The 16,327-nt window shown below is 42.2% G+C and overlaps 2 protein-coding genes across 2 annotated transcripts in view; one reads left to right on the top strand and one right to left on the bottom strand.

Annotated features, from left to right (window-relative positions):
• Positions 1–4,768: 4,768 nt before the first annotated feature.
• Positions 4,769–16,327, bottom strand: part of lsp1b (lymphocyte specific protein 1 b) — a gene marked incomplete at its 5' end in the record, with an annotated part of 114,326 nt that continues 102,767 nt past the window's right edge. The window contains one exon of the mRNA XM_084337668.1: positions 4,769–5,113. Within this exon, the coding sequence (XP_084193794.1) occupies positions 5,088–5,113 (26 nt within the window). The 3' untranslated portion in view covers positions 4,769–5,087. The remainder of the gene's footprint in view (positions 5,114–16,327) is intronic.
• LOC311247266 (proline-rich protein 33) lies at positions 12,118–12,684 on the top strand (the record flags this gene model as incomplete). Its single annotated transcript, XM_084337627.1, has 1 exon — positions 12,118–12,684. The coding sequence occupies one exon, from the start codon at positions 12,118–12,120 to the stop codon at positions 12,682–12,684; it is 567 nt and encodes a 188-aa protein (XP_084193753.1).

The following is a 16,327-nucleotide window of genomic DNA, read 5'->3' on the forward strand; positions in this document are numbered from 1 at the left end:
CAGGCGAAGAGGAATGGGTATAATTGTTCTTACCATCTAGTGTTAGTATGGTAATGCTAATAACTATAATTGGAGTGTTTGTCTGTGTTTGTTAGCGTTAGTATGCTAATGCTAATGTATAAACAGGAAGTGAGTGACAAAAAGGCACGGGCAGAATCGTTCTTATCATCTAGTGTTAGTATGCTAATGCTAATAACTATAATTGGAGAGCAGTCAATGTGGTTGACTGTGTTGTTTTTAGCATTAGCATGCTAATACTAATGCGTAACCATGAAACAGAAAGTGAGTGACAGACAAAGAAGCATTGGCAGAATCCTTCTTATTGTCTAGCGTTAGCATGCTGATGCTAATGCTACATTTGAAGAGAAGCCAGTGTGTTTGTGTCATAGGCATATCAACGACTATAGGTTCATTATTCATAATAATAATAATAATAATAGATCAAATTTCTATAGCGCCTTTCATAGAACCCAAGGTAGCATGTTGTAAACAGGTACCAGAGAGCTGAATACCAGTGAACCTGTGTAGTATCACCCTCTGTAACTTCATATTGAATATATTTCAATGGACAATGATTTTATTGTTGGTCGATCAGAAAAATATAGCAGAATTCATGTCCTCGGCCAATGTGCAATGTGTCATCCAAATCTGCCATGTCGTTTGCGAGATTAGCTGTGGAGACACAGACACAACCAATTACATAATCTCCCCCAGGCTTCTGCCTAGTGGAGATAATAAGCCTGGTCATAACTTGAAGTTGATTCATATTAAAACAATTAAATGACTATCATAAAATACCTAAATGTAAAGCTTGTGTTATCCAAGAGTTTGGGTGCTGGCATTATTTTTATTATTATTATTCAGACAGTATTGTTGGGGGGGTGTTTTGGAAACACACAACAGGCTGTTGGGCCTCAGCCTTAAGGCCCTCCCATAGTCGAGCAGACTGTACACAGAGCAACTCCGCGGAGGTCCGCGCGGACTCAAAGGGAGTCAAAGCAGACCCACAGCAGAGTGCAAAGTGCGAAGCTCCTATTTTCTGACGCGCGGACGTCCGCTGAGATCAAAAGCTCAAAGAGTCCGCGCGGACCTCCGCGGAGTCTGCTCTGTTTACAGTCTGCTCGACTATGGGAGGGCCTTTAGTGTGAAGCCTAGGCTTGAGTTCCAGTATGGAGTGAGGTTGACTACCTGGGAAGACGGGTCTTAACGGTAGGGAGCAGGTGCTTGGTGTCTCTTATTTTCCTCTGACTAAAATTAGGCCGTGGATGTTTACCAGCGTCCACGAAGATGGTGGAATAATCACAAAGGGGGTGGTCGTAAAATTACCGAAGAGCATTAGATGGTTATGTGGGAAAATACAAACCATGATATCATTATGAAGCACAGATATATGGGCAATTAAACTAACAAGCAACACAACTGACTTCTAGGCCCGTAGTGAATCATAAAATAATATAAATGTTAAAGCAGCTACTAGGAAGATTCTGACATTGATATATCGTCTTAAATTCAATGTCCATACCTTGGCAAGATCATTGATGTTTGCACATCGTTGCGGGCAAGACCACCCGCATTTCATTGTATACTTGTATGCCGTGACAATTAAAACTCTTGACTTGACTTGATGTTGACATTGATAGAGACATCAATATCCTCTATTTTCTATTGATATTGAGTGTGTCTGGGCCGGTTTCCACAGGAGTTCTGCTCAAGGCATATGGTGCAAAGGAAGCCTTTCCAAAAGAAACTTGCTTCATCAACTAAATCAAAATCAATCAAAGACAATGCATGTGTGTGTGTGTATTCCAGTGTGTGTGTGTGTGCCGCTCCCATTGCATGTCCCAGTTTGTTGCATGCCGAATAAAGACCTCTAAAGAGGTCCTGCATTATTAAAATAATAAAAACTCCATGTTTGCTGATTCTCAACGTCTCCTCTCTCATCAAAACATTTCCCCGTGCTGTTGGGCGCAATGGGCAGAAGCTAATGGCAAAACAGGAAGTGACAGGGTTTATGGGAAATGTGGTCTTATCATGAGAATTAGACTAACAATTGTTTCAGAAATGGTCTCATTTTCATCATGTTTACTTTAAGGTATAACAACCAATATGACAATGATATATCTTGTTGAAAATCCTCATTGTAGCTGTTTTAATATCCATTACATTGTGTTTTTGGTAAATTCAATGTATGGTTTCACATAGTACAGTATGACGCTAAACTGAGACAACTCAGGAAAATCAACTTTACGTGTTATTTCCTACACATAGATCATATTTAAAGCAAACAGATTCCCTATTATGAGACCGAATTCACAACTAATCGCCATCATTTCTTAGTAGCCAAACCACAAGGAGCAGCTTGCATGCCGTTGCGTTTCAACCTGCGAAAACGCTTCATGGCTACAATACAACACCTTCAGGATCCCATTATGGTTGTTATTTTTTAGAACCCGCTAACGAGCCTATTGTCATGAGACCCGACGTCTCTCTAAACCCATCTGAAGTCAGTTCTTAGAGCGCCATTAGCACAAGGTTAAATATAGACTGTAAACAGCTGTGAGGGCTGGTGGACACAGTGTGGCTGAGATGCCATGTAAAGAACACGCCAACAGATAGCACTGTGACAGGGGTGTAAAAAGTACCCAGGAATTATACTCAAGTGAAAGTTTGGGTACCGTCTCAAAATCTTACTCAAGTAAAAGTCTGAGTATCTGGCTAAAACACACTAAAAGTGTGTAAAAGGAAAAGTAAAAAAGTTTCAACTTTTAAATGTACTAAATTCAAAGTAAAAACTTTTTTTTTCTAACCCTCTGGTGTTTAACCAAAGATCCCCGCTTTCTAGTCTTGCACAAGGACCAATCAGCGTGGGTATGGGCGGGTTCATTTTCCATCGATGGGGATTTGATTGGCTGTTTTTAAATAAAGTGCGGCCGCAGGATTAATAACATTAACGTTAGTTCGGCCAGAGAAACAAATATACTAATTCAAATGGTTGGACCTGCAAGATTTGTACTTTGTAGGTCTGCATTTTATATGTAAGGAGTAAAACGTATGTTTTTTTCTCTGAAATGTAATTAAGTATACAAACCTAATAATACTTGAGTAAAGTACAAATCCCCAAAAACAGTACTTAGGTATTGTAACGAAGTACAATTACTCAAGTACTTTACATCCCTGCACTGTGGGCATACCATGAATTCACCTACACAAATCAGTGCAGACTAGATGTAGCCGACTGTATGTTGTATAAGATCTGTCCTCGACTAAAGAAACCCTAAAGTCCACTAATAGTCATAGGCTTTTTTTTGGCTTTTTAAGATCCCCTTAGCATTTGCTTATATTTAAGTTTTTCATTCTATTGTGTGACTGTGTGATCTGTGTGATGTTATGTAGGGCGGACTTGCAATATACGTTTTTCATTGTACAGCAAACTGTCTGTTTAACTGTGCACATGACAATAAAATCATCTTGAATCTACATAGACAAATCTGTAAAGTGTACGTTTCCCACATACAAGAACACAGAAGGACGTCTTTAAATCCAGTGCTTACCAGAGATCTGCTCATCATTTCTTCAGGAGATAATTCATTCAGCATGAAAGAAAGACTATGAATGAATAACGACTAACTGATTAACAAAGGGAACAGCCCTAGTATGTATCAACTGTTCACACACAGTTATCTGAGGTGGTACCTCATAGTTTTAAAACTAGTTGTGTGTAGGGGTGGGACGATACATCGATCCAGATCGATACATCGATGTAATTATCAACAATCGAATCGGATCGATGCGATGTAATAAGATCGATTCATATCGATACTCTTATTTTGAAAATCCTGTGGCGAGTCTCATATCCGCCCAAGAACAACAGCAGTAGCTCCGTGTGTGTAGACGTTACAGCATAGCATTCTCCCTTTCTGTGTGTGTGTGTGCGCGCGTCTTTGGAAAGACCAGATGAGGTCAGAGGAGTTTGATGTTTAAATGTTATTTAAACATAAACAATATAATACATAATAAATGTAGGCCTATACATGATCATGCAACATCAACAAATTGTTGTAGGAACGGTTTGGGAGAGGGAGGTTGTGAGTTTTGAGTTCCAAAAAATGTAGCTTAAAGTTTAAAGCTCAATATATAAAAACGTGGCACTTTACAGTGAACAGGAGGTCTATTTGTATTAAAAACAATAGATTGATTTTCCTTTAAATGTCTGGAAGAGCTCAAAAATACAAATGTCAAATGATATTTTCATTACCTTTTTTTTGTTGATCTAAATGTTACTGATTGTGTTAAATGGGCATATGATATCATCTCATATCGATCGCAGGCACCTGAATCTAATCGTATCGTATTGTATCGTGAGAGACTTTGTGATATCGGCAAATATCGTATCGTTGTCCAAAGAATCGATATCGTATCGTATCATGATGAAACTGGTGATTCCCACCCCTAGTTGTGTGTGGCGTCTGTGTGTGCCTTCCTCTGAAGCTCTCTCAGCCCAGTTGTTGTAACTAAATTATTAACTTGATTAAAGAGCCTAAATAAAGGTATCCAAAATGTTCTTGAGTCCAATACATTATTACTTTTATACAAATATCAATTCAAACTAAAATTATGAAATAATAGTAATTTCACATACAATAGGACTCACTTTTATTCTAAATCATGATCTGTAGTTGTTAGCCTTCATTCCAGTCTCCTTTGCATATAACTTTTGGACATAGATCTACATTTGTACAGCAACAGTAACACCCTGTGCAGTGAAACTTTTAGATTTTATTTAGATTTTGCAGTGAAATTTACAAAACAAACAGTAAAGGCAGATAACACATTATTCACAAGAGGACAACATATACAACTGTCCAATATAAACAGTACAAACTGAAAGCTTTGATTTATTACGTATTCTGATAAGATTGACAGTGATAAGAAGTAACATAGGCCACCGTTATAACAGTCTTATTCAAGAATTGTAAATAAACTTTTAGAAATGTGTCGACTAAATGTTTGAAATAAAGAGACCTGTGAAAAGTGACATCCAAACCCATATCACTTGCATATAATCCACGGAATTCCAATGTGTCTTTTCAAAGTTCTTCATGAAACTGTCCAGCTAAAAGGTAAACAGGAAAGAAATTACGTTAGTATTTCCACCACATACAATTGACACAAATTAAAGCTGAGTGTTGGTGAAAGTGATTAAAAAAGAAAAAGTAAAAGTCATGGCCACATTGGGGTTATTAGAAAGTTATTTTAGTAATAGTAATAGTCTGACAAATTCGTTTTTTCTGTGAAATATAAAATACTTTACATTTCCTTTTCCTATTTTAGGCCATTGCGATGCTGATGGAAGTGAGCTACGACAATGAGCCTGAGCCTGACCAGCAGTACCCCCCTCCCTTGTTACCCAAACCAGGCAAAGACAATGCTAGGCTACAGAAACTCAAGAAGAAGAGGGGCAAGAAAAAAGCGGGCCCCTCTCAGACACCTATCCCCTTCCGCTCCTGCTTGTCTCCGGTGAATGAAGCTAGCACCGACCTGGAGCACAGCGACCAGTCAAGTCCGCCAAGGACGCCGGATTCGGCTTATGCCGGCGACGAGTCACTCTCCAGTTTCCCCGGCTATGTACCTTTTCATCATCCCTCTACATCTCCCATCCCGTTTCCTCGGAGGAGCCCCTACGGTCGAACAGGAATGTTCCCCCCACAGTCCTACACGCCCCCGGCCAGGACGTACGAACACCCGGTGGCTCCTCTGTACGAGTGCTCGTCATTTCTGTTCGATGACGCCTCCCCTTTCGCAACGCAACTCTCGCCCCCGCCGTCCCCTCCCCCGCCCCCTGCTTTTTACTCGAATGTGCCACTAGATTCACCTTACGGGCCCGTCGCAACGATAGCTCTGCAACGGCCGGTCCCCGTGTTGCAGTCCAGCCCCAAAATATCAACTCACAGCCTCACTCTCTTCCCAGCCGCACCCATTAACGGTGGGCCAGGCCTGGCGGCTATTTGGCGGGTCCCAAATCTACCTCCTGTTCCTCTCCTGGTTTCAGTCCCTCAGACACAGCCTCTTATTTCCATGCAGAATGAGACGTACGGCGAGCCAAAGCACAGCGGCCAGAGCCAGATATCAACGCTGACCGCCAGGCCTGGTAACGATAACTCCCTTATGAGGCAGATGCATGCCGAGATGACGGGTTCCAAGATATCACTCGTCGGAGGTGCCAAAGAGAAAAAGTTTGATGCGGCTCAAACGAGGATCTATACGTCCAAGGCAACGTTCTATGAGATCTCCAAGCCGCCCTCACTTCAGGATCTCACAGGATTAAATGCATCATATCAGGGAGCAGCCATATCTACCGTTCAGAGAGAAAAGGAAGCTACGAGTATGCCCGTGGTGAATAGTGAAATGCTGACCTCACATAAAGTTGTTGTGGCTAGGACCGCGTCCGGTAGACCCAAGACACCCTCCTGGACACCATCCAAAGAATCAACACCTGTTTTTGAAATCTCAAAACCCAACCCGCTCTTATTCGCCGCAAGTCCTGTTTTTAGCTCCACTCAGGATTTATATGCTCCTGTTGTTAGCAAAGATTTACAAAGATGCAAATCACTATATCACATCAGCAGTAGATGTAAAACCCCGACCACGGTGAAAAAACTGGAACCAGGAACTGGATTTAATGACACGGCTTCAAACAAACACTCTCTGGAGCTAACCGGAGATTGCAATGGTAGAGAAAACAGCGGAACAACTGGAGTACGATTAGGAAATGTAAACCTGAAGATATCAGAAGTGACTCTAGCACCAAGCATGGCTGCACATGAAGCAATTGTGGCCAAAGTGCTTCCGAAAGAATCTTCCGGAATGCCAAAATTGACAGAGGAAGTTTCAGAAGAGGTTGGAGCTCCATACCTGCCAATGAATCCGTCGTTATTCCCCTCATCTACACCAAAGAGCGTTTCAAACGTAGTAGCCATGCCAGTGCTGTCAACACAAGCATCGCCAAGTCCCAAACCCGGCTACAAACCCCCCGTGTTCGAGGCACGCAAGTCCTTGACCTCATTGTTGGAATCTCAAATGTCCTTTGGTTCCCCAAAGCACAAACGGTCAACCTATTATGGACTTACTCCGGCCGAGTACGTTGCTTATGGCGGGATCCGGACTAACACACCGTATTATGGTCCTACGGGTGCTGCCGCGGATGAAGTACCGCCAGAGAAGCCTCTGTCTCACAGGGTAGAAAACGGATATCCTGTCGCGTCTGAAGAATCCGGAGCTAAGACCCAACATCAGCCTATTATGTCTTCTGTGGAATATTCTACTGCTTCTATTTTACAGATGTCTTCGACTCCCCAGGACTCTGGACTAACAACAGATCGGACGGCCCCGTTTAGGAGAACTGTGCTTGGAAACAGCAAAGCTGAAGCTCACAGTAATGGAATACAAATGGTTAAAACATCTATGGTGGATGTAGTAAAACCTGAACTTCCGTTTGGCTTGGCACAGCAAACTGTGAAACAACCCACAAGTCAAGTATCCTCACCAAAAGCCTCATATTCTGAGGCTTCAATACCAATACCCAAAGCAGGTGAGGTACACACACAAAGTGGGGCACCATTTGAGATGGAGGCACCACAAAATGTGATTCCTGTATGCCTGAATGATAGCGATGCAGTGTCAAATTCTACGCCTCTTCCAATGAAAGTAGATGAGGCGTATTCAAATGACGAGATTCAGAATAGTACAAATGTGACAGATGTTATACAGAAAGCTGACAATATGGAGAAAGCCCCCGCTCTAATTGGTTCTAAAGCTGATAGAAATGTTGGAGAAATACACAAGATAACCAGTGCTCCCTGGAAGGGAGGAAACATACATGTAGTGCAAGCTCACCAACCAAGTCTTCCTATAGGAGTCAGTCCTTCAGTACTGTCTGGCCAAGATCCTCACGTAACTCCCAAGCCTGTTACAATGCTCAGTCACTTTACAACCCCTATAGCAGAAATATCTCCTGCAATGAAATCAAAAGATGCCCAACCTTCTGTAAAAACTTCCATGGAAGGTATGTCTATATTAGGAATCAAACAGTCCACCAAGTCTGCTTTAGAGACAGAACTATCCACAAAACCAACTGCTAGAAATACTTCACCCAAGCAAGTTAAGCAACCAACCGAAGTTAGCACAGAGGTTTCAAATGTTCTAGCTGACAAGACAAACGAAAAGAACAATACGCCCTGCATTTCTACTAATCATATCCCAGGCAAATCAAACATTGAGCCTAAACTCTTCTCAAAAGAACCAGGCAAACCTACCACAGGAACTAATATTCCATATGAGCATATTGTGGCAACTGTAGATGATGTATGCACAGCCAATCCAAACACAGAAAATGTAAAACACAGTAGCCCCACCCTTGAAGCTCCATATCACAGAAAGCGTCCAAAAGGTAACAGACGCTCACATTTGCCTGGGCCAAAGTATGTAACCAAGCCGTCCCAGGAAGGTGTATCTAGTGTATATACTGTAGATACTACAATAGAAGCCAAACCTACCACAAAAACTGAACTCCCCTGGCAACCGATCACACCAACTAAATCACACAATGTTTCAGATGCTAAATTGACCCTTGAGGCAGACTTACTTACAATGCAAACTAAAGAGTCCCCAAAGCCCTGCATAAATAGCAGTGAGAATGTACTTGTACTGCCCCAGGCAACAACAACCACAGGCTTGAATCTAGACAGTACAGCCAGTGGAGGAACCTATCCAACCCACACCAAAAAGGCTATAGCTGAACATTTAACTTCCAGTAGATCCAAAGTAGAGGCTTGCACACCCGATACTGAAACCATACTTAACAACACACCTGCCATAGATACTTTACTGCCCGGCCAACCAAATATGGGTGCCAAGCTCCCTGGAAATCCTGCCAATGAAAGCAGTATAATCATCACGCCAGCAGTAGATTGTGAGCTGCTAGGAAAACCAACCATAGAACTGTATGGTACATTGCCTAGGAATGCTACCACAGAAAGGCTTCCCTGCACACCTTGTGTAGCAGAAAGCATTAAGAACAAACCTAGTATAGAACTAAAAGTACCTTCCAATCCTCCAGAAGAAAGCATGCTACTAAACATGGCTAGTAGTGGAACCAATCCCTCCAACAAGTCCCTCCACTCAAGTGCAGAGGCTATTATGAGTGGCAAGGTTACAGAAGAAATACAATCAAGAAATTCTAGTATAGCCAGCAACCTTCCCGGTAGACCTGCCATTCTCCCTAAAAAACCTGAGATGGAAACTGAACCGCCTATAAATTCAAACACAGAAATACCACTTGCCAGCAAGGCGACCTTTGAAGCTAAGCCGCCAAGTAAACCGACGACGCCATCTAGCCCTATCATGAAACACATCATACCGAGAAGTGTTCTGCCAAAAACAGACATGGAAAGGCAATCAGCTACAATGCCTGCCATTGATACAAATCCCTCTCTCAACTTAACCAGTGAAACAAGATCCTACTCGAACTCTAAAACAGAAGGTAAACAACTTGTCAGCCCTGTCAAACAGAGAGCATCTGTAACACCTGAGCCTGGTCGGACGAATGAAGCTACTGTAAGGGAACCTTTTGCAGAGCCTATTATAGATGGTAGACTTCCTCCAAGCCCTACCATAGAAAAGAAACACTCAGCAAAACCTTTAACGGAGACAGAAATGTACCCTATCTCAGGGTCTGCAACTACACCTATACATGTCCAAACCCTTCCCATTAGACAACCTAGTCCAATGAATAAGTTTACTGTCAATGTTCAACCCCCTTCAAAGGGATTACCAAACCCTGATGTTGAAATGAAACACTATTCCGAATCTGTGATTAAAACATGGGAGTCTAAAACAAGTAACACACAAACTGCAAATACACAATCTGTCATACACTGTACTCAAAACACTAAACCTGCTATGAATGTTAATCCCTCTGGAAAAGCCACAGCAAATATTAAACCTCCACCAAGCCCTACTACAGAAGCTAAACACTTGAGTAAACCTTTGATTAATTCTAGAGCTTCCCCTTTCCCAGAACCACCACCAAGCCCTACAATAGAAGCTAAACACACAACTAAACCGTTGATTGGTTCTAGAGCTTCCCCTTTCCAAGAACATCCACCAAGCCCTACTATAGAAGCTAAACACACAACTAAACCTCTGATTGGTTCTAGAGCTTCCCCTTTCCAAGAACATCCACCAAGCCCTACTATAGAAGCTAAACACGCAACTAAACCTCTGATTGGTTCTAGAGCTTCCCCTTTCCAAGAACATCCACCAAGCCCTACTATAGAAGCTAAACACGCAACTAAACCTCTGATTAATTCTAGAGCTTCCCCTTTCCCAGAACCACCACCAAGCCCTACTATAGAAGCTAAACACGCAACTAAACCTTTGATTGGTTCTAGAGCTTCCCCTTTCCCAGAACCTCCACCAAGCCCTACTATAGAAGCTAAACACACAACTAAACCTTTGATTGGTTCTAGAGCTTCCCCTTTCCAAGAACATCCACCAAGCCCTACTGTAGAAGCTAAACACACAACTAAACCTCTGATTGGTTCTAGAGCTTCCCCCTTCCTAGAACATTCACCAAGCCCTACTATAGAAGCTAAACATGCAACTAAACCTCTGATTAGAGCTTCCCCTTTCCTAGAACATCCACCAAGCCCTACTATAGAAGCTAAACCTTTGATTGGTTCTAGAGCTTCCCCTTTCCGAGAACTTCCACCAAGCCCTACTATAGAAGCTAAACACCCAACTAAACATTTGATTGGTTCTAGAATGTCCCCTTTCCCAGACCCACCACCAAGCCCTACTATGGAAGCGAACCATGTATCTAAATCCTTGATTGGTTCTAGAGCTTCCCCTTTCCCAGAACCTCCACCAAGCCCTACAATAGAAGCTAAACACCAAACTAAACCTTTGTTTGGTTCTAGAATGTCTCCTTTCCCAGAACCTCCACCAAGCCCTAGTATCGAAGCTAACCATGTATCTAAAACTTTGATTGGTTCAAGAGCTTCCCCTTTCCCAGAACCTCCACTACGCCCTACTATAGAAGCTAAACACCTAACTAAACCTTTGCTTGGTTCTAGAGCGTCCCCTTTCCCAGACCCACCACCAAGCCCTAGTATGGAAGCGAACCATGTATCTAAAACATTTATTGGTTCAAGAGCTTCTCCTTTTCCAGAACCTATGGCAAGCAATACTCTAATAAATGCTCAACCCTTTACTAAGTCCTCTCAAACTCAACCTGCCTTCAATCATACAATAGAAACTAAACCCTCTGCAAACCTTAGAGACCACATAAATCCTTCCCCTATACCTGCCCTGACTAACAAACCAACCATTAGTGTTCAGCCTTATACAAAGCCAACTGTAGAGACTGCTTCCCCTTCAAACTCAAACATTGACACTGTCATGAAACCAGCCATAACGAAAGCCACTTTGATCCAGACTAACAACCCTACTGGAAAAGTGCGTCCCCCCACAGAGCAGATAGAAATAAGACCCTCTTTAAGCTCCACCATGGATGGAAAGCCTTCCTTGTTGACTCTAGAAACTAAAGATCCCATGCCCTCCTCTGATCCAGGCCTAACTAACACACCTGCCATGCAAATTAAGTCCCCCACAAGAGAGATAGAATCCCGACCTTCCTCTGCTAATATACGAACTAAACCCTTAATAAAACCAGCTATAGAGACTAAAGACTCTGCAAAGCCTTCTCCCACGCCTGTCCAGACTAACTTACCTGCTAGTAATGTTCAGCCTTCTACAAAGACAGCTATAGAGTGCATATCCCCACCAAACCCAGCCACTGATTCTGACATGAAACCGTCCCTAACTAAAGACGCTGTGATTGATTCTACCACTCCTGCCTCTCTGCCTCAGGCCTCAGTCTCAGTCAAAGCTCCATCGACAAACGGAGGAATGTCACCGCCATCTCAGCCAAAGACTGGTTTAAAAGGCAAGGAACTTATGAAGACCAATGCTGCCCAGATGAAAGCCACGCCAGAGACAACCTCTTCGAAGTCAGCGACATCAACTGCATCTTCAGCTGACAAGGGTGCTACAGTGCAAATGTCTCCGCCAACCGCTGAACCCAAGGCAGCGCAGAAACTAAAAGGTCTTAAGGCCAAACTGAGTGGATGGTCGCGACTCAAAAAGCACATGGTGGTTGAGCCTGAAGAGCCTATGTTTCCAGAGTCAGAGGGAATATCTCAGACTGAGCGAGGGAATAGTGACAGGGACGAGGGAACGCCGACACAATCTAAAGGCCTGGAGGTGGCCAAGAACTGCGAGGGACCCAGGGCTATGAAGATGTGGGACGCCATGCTCTTTCAGATGTTCTCCACCAAGGAGAAAATTATAAAGCAGATCAAAGGCAACACACCAGATTCAGAGAAGAAAAAGGGCTCCAAGGATGATCAGGCGGACGTCCCGTCTTTTGTGAATCGGCTACCCGTCCTACTGTACAGCCCGCGATTTGACGCCAGGAAGCTGAAAGAGGCTGCTGAAAAGCCACTCACTAAAATCGCAGCAATCTTTGAAAGGGGCCTGCTGAGCCGCAAATCTCAGGACGACGAACGGAAGGACTTTAATAGAACTGCGAGAGGATTTGGTGGATTAAAAGATACAGATGCCTAACTTGCGACAACATGAGAAAGTTGTTGTACACTCACGGTTGTGCAGTGAAAATGACTTAATCTAAAATTAGATTAGTACTATTATTAGTAAATTATTTGTCATCTAAAATTGGGGAGGTGGGAGGGGTAGATTCAAGGCTTTTTATTTGAGGTCAAGAGAGACATTAAGAACATTGCAGAAAATAACCACAGTTTATTATTATTTGCATATAATATCTGCAGTAGAAAAAGACAGCCAAGATTGTTAAATGTTTTTGGGGTAGGGGGTGCGTAAATCTTTTTTCAGGGGGTTAGTTGGGGGGTAGGGGCTTTGATCTTAAAGGATGTCAGGTCCAAGTATGGCAGAGGATCTTTACATAAGTGTTTAATGCTTCAGGCTTTCTAAAAATCTAAAAAGAAAAGCTTTCAATGCATTACACCATAAAGGAAAATTCAACCCCAAAATTAACATGAATATATTTCTGGTTAATATTATCGTTTGTCGAGTCAATCAATACTGCTTTTATGCAGAAAAAGGTAGTCTATCAATTTCCCACAAGGACTGGGTTTTAGAAGTCAAGAACTTGGGTACAGTAGCCTATGACACAAAGTGGGTCTCACTAGATGACCTGACTTAACACAACGGAACATGGAAAAGAAACCAAAAGAATGACAATTGTCAACTAAAATAAGTTGAATTTAATTTCTGAGAGATTTGCACTTGATAGCCAGAACCTTATTAGATATTTGAGTTGATTTAGGGGTTGGGTTTTTCCCCCTTTAAGATTACGAAACGTTAATTTTGATTATTTAATGGGTTTATGGTCAGATGAGGATGCATGTAGATATTTTCACTTCATTTGACATACTATACATTTCTATTTCTATTTTTTATTCAAGCAATTGTAGCTGTACGTGTAGACCACTGGTGGAATGACATATTTGATCTCTGTGTAATAAATTAAATAGGGCTTTTACATTCCTGGATCAACAGGGCAGGGAGACGCTGAATGTCAGTACAGTCGTTGTGTGAGAACTTCTGAGAAGGATATTGCTTTGGAAGAGAGACACAGCTAGTGATAGAAGAGTAGGGCCATTTGACAGAGACTTAATGTATGTGGTCAGCAGATGGGCATATTAGTGATGGTCGCCGACGTATGTGTTGTTGGATTCCCTGCGTGGAAATGTATAGAGTGGGACGGGTTATAGATACGGATCCCTCGGGACTCATGCGATGAATGGCGTTGGGACGGATCGGATTGCATTACGATTGAATAACTAAAATGATGGTAATGTAAGATCTCCCTGGATTTATTGAATGACAAATACCTTCAGATATTGGGTGACAGTGCAGGGAAATGTACCTATATCTTTTCTCGATCCTCCAATTGTGACCATCGCTTCCTCATTTGTCCGAGGGAAGCGGCAGTTGTGATTGGAGGATCAAGAAAAGAGGGCAGGGTTTGAGATAAGTCAGTTATAGTAGTGTCACTTGGAAAAGGCACTAGCAGAACGTGAATTGGTAGAGGATGGTGTTCCATGGCTTGTGCTATGATGCTGCTGCTATAGAGGTTATGAGCATGTTTATTTTTCAACTTGACTTACATTTTTATTGTCGTCTCTGAGATCGTTTTTGGAAATGTGTGAGCTTGGAATTATAAGGTTCTACGAGTATTTTTGAGATATTGAGCTTTAACATTTTCACATCCGTTAAATTAAAACAAAACTATAAAAAAAACATTTGACCAGTTGAAATAAACATTTTCAAAAATCTAACTTCACCCATATACATTATAACAATCGTTTTAACAAAATGTCAGATAGAATCGTATTATTCCAAGGTCATAAATTGTCATTGTCATAACCATAACACTTATCATGACACAAATCATTACTTTTTTTAATACAAAAATTAAGTGTGAAATAACAATCATAAGTTAACCACAGCAGGATTCATCATTGCTGCTTAAATCATTTTAACCTAAAACAAACAACAACAAAAAATGCTTAAAACATGTTTTGATTATTGTGTGTGTGTTGACATATCTGTATAAAATCAAATGTAAAGCAACTGTCTCACTTTTGTATTCATAATAGTTCTGGCATTTCAGTCTGTCTGTTTGAAATATGTTTTTTCCCAGTCCTCCATATGAATTTAACAGTACGTAGCCAAGGAACTAATAGGGAACTACAGTATTTAACAGTTTATTAATCATCAGTTACTAAACTCAGACCTGATGTCTCAATGCAGGGAAATCCTTCACTTCCCAACGACATATTAATGAAATAACTATTTGAATCTCTAATTCACATTTCTACCAGTTTATCTTTAATCTTTAATAAATTGAATGATCAGGCGGCTGGGTGGCGCAGCGGACTAAGCGCTCGTCACCAACGCGAGAGACACTGGTATCGAATCCGGCTGTCAGCGTTGCCTCCGGCTTGGCCGGCCGTCATACTGACTCAATTGGCAGAGTCAGCGGGAGGGAAGCCGGTGGGTGGGTCCGGGTCGTTGTAAACAGCGACTCCTACAGTTCGGTCGGGGCGCCTGCACAGCGAGGGAAGGATCTAAGAGAGGTAGTGTGACCTTCCACACGTTACACTCTCCCAGTGAGAGTCTGCGGACTCTGCGCTGCCAGGTGAAAAGAAGTGGTGGGCTGGGTACACATGTGTCGGAGGAAGCATGTGATAGTCTCCGCCCTCCCAGACCGACGGTAGGGGGTAGAGTGCGCAGGAAGGGGATTGGGAATTGGCATAACGACTAACATTGGGAGGGGAGAAAAACGGAAAAAGAAGGGGGGAAAAGAAAATATTGGTAACACTTTATAATAACACTCAGTTATAAGACCTTTATAAGGTATTTGTAGATAATGAACTAATCATGAACAAATCATTTATATACATTCATAAATTATTATTAAATCATTTATAACTATATATATATATTTTTTTATCCACATTTTTTCTATATTTTCTCCCATCCCAATTTCGTATCATCCAATTCAACCCTCCCCTGTCACGAACGCTGTTTCTTGCCTCCCACAAGCCGGCTGCAATGTGGACTAAGTCATACATAGCACAAGTCCCCTCCGGTACTTGAGGTAACAGCAGTCGCATCTTTTCACCTGCGCAGCTCGATCTCTCAGTGACGAGGAGTAACGCGTGGGAGGCTCACGCTGCCCCCGACACTTCCTGATTCTACTGCGCAGGCGCACCAACCGACCTGTAGGAGTCGCTGTCCACAACGCCCGATCCCCACCCATCAGTTTCCCACCCCCTAATACGGCCAATGTGTATTAGTATGAACGACCAGCTAAACTGAAAGCAATGTGGAGCGCTGGGCTCGAACAGGCAAGCCCAGCGTCTCCGTCATTCGTGGCGAGCGCCTTGCCCACTACGCCACGTAGCTGCCCGTCATTTATAACTATATTTGTATAACATTTACAAATTAGTTCTACATTATTTATAACTCATTATCAACATTGTTTGTACTTGATTTGTTCATCATTAAATAATGTTGTTTAATGTGTAGTAACACATTTGTAGATGCTTTGAAAAATGGATATGAAAAAACGACTATACTGTACCTCCATTTATTTGTTCATGTTCAACAAATGATTTGTTAAGACATTCATAAAACATCTAAAAATCATTTGCAGATGCTG

This window comes from Notolepis coatsorum (genome assembly GCF_963971535.1).
Source record: "Notolepis coatsorum genome assembly, chromosome: 20".
Classification (NCBI taxonomy): domain Eukaryota; kingdom Metazoa; phylum Chordata; class Actinopteri; order Aulopiformes; family Paralepididae; genus Notolepis; species Notolepis coatsorum.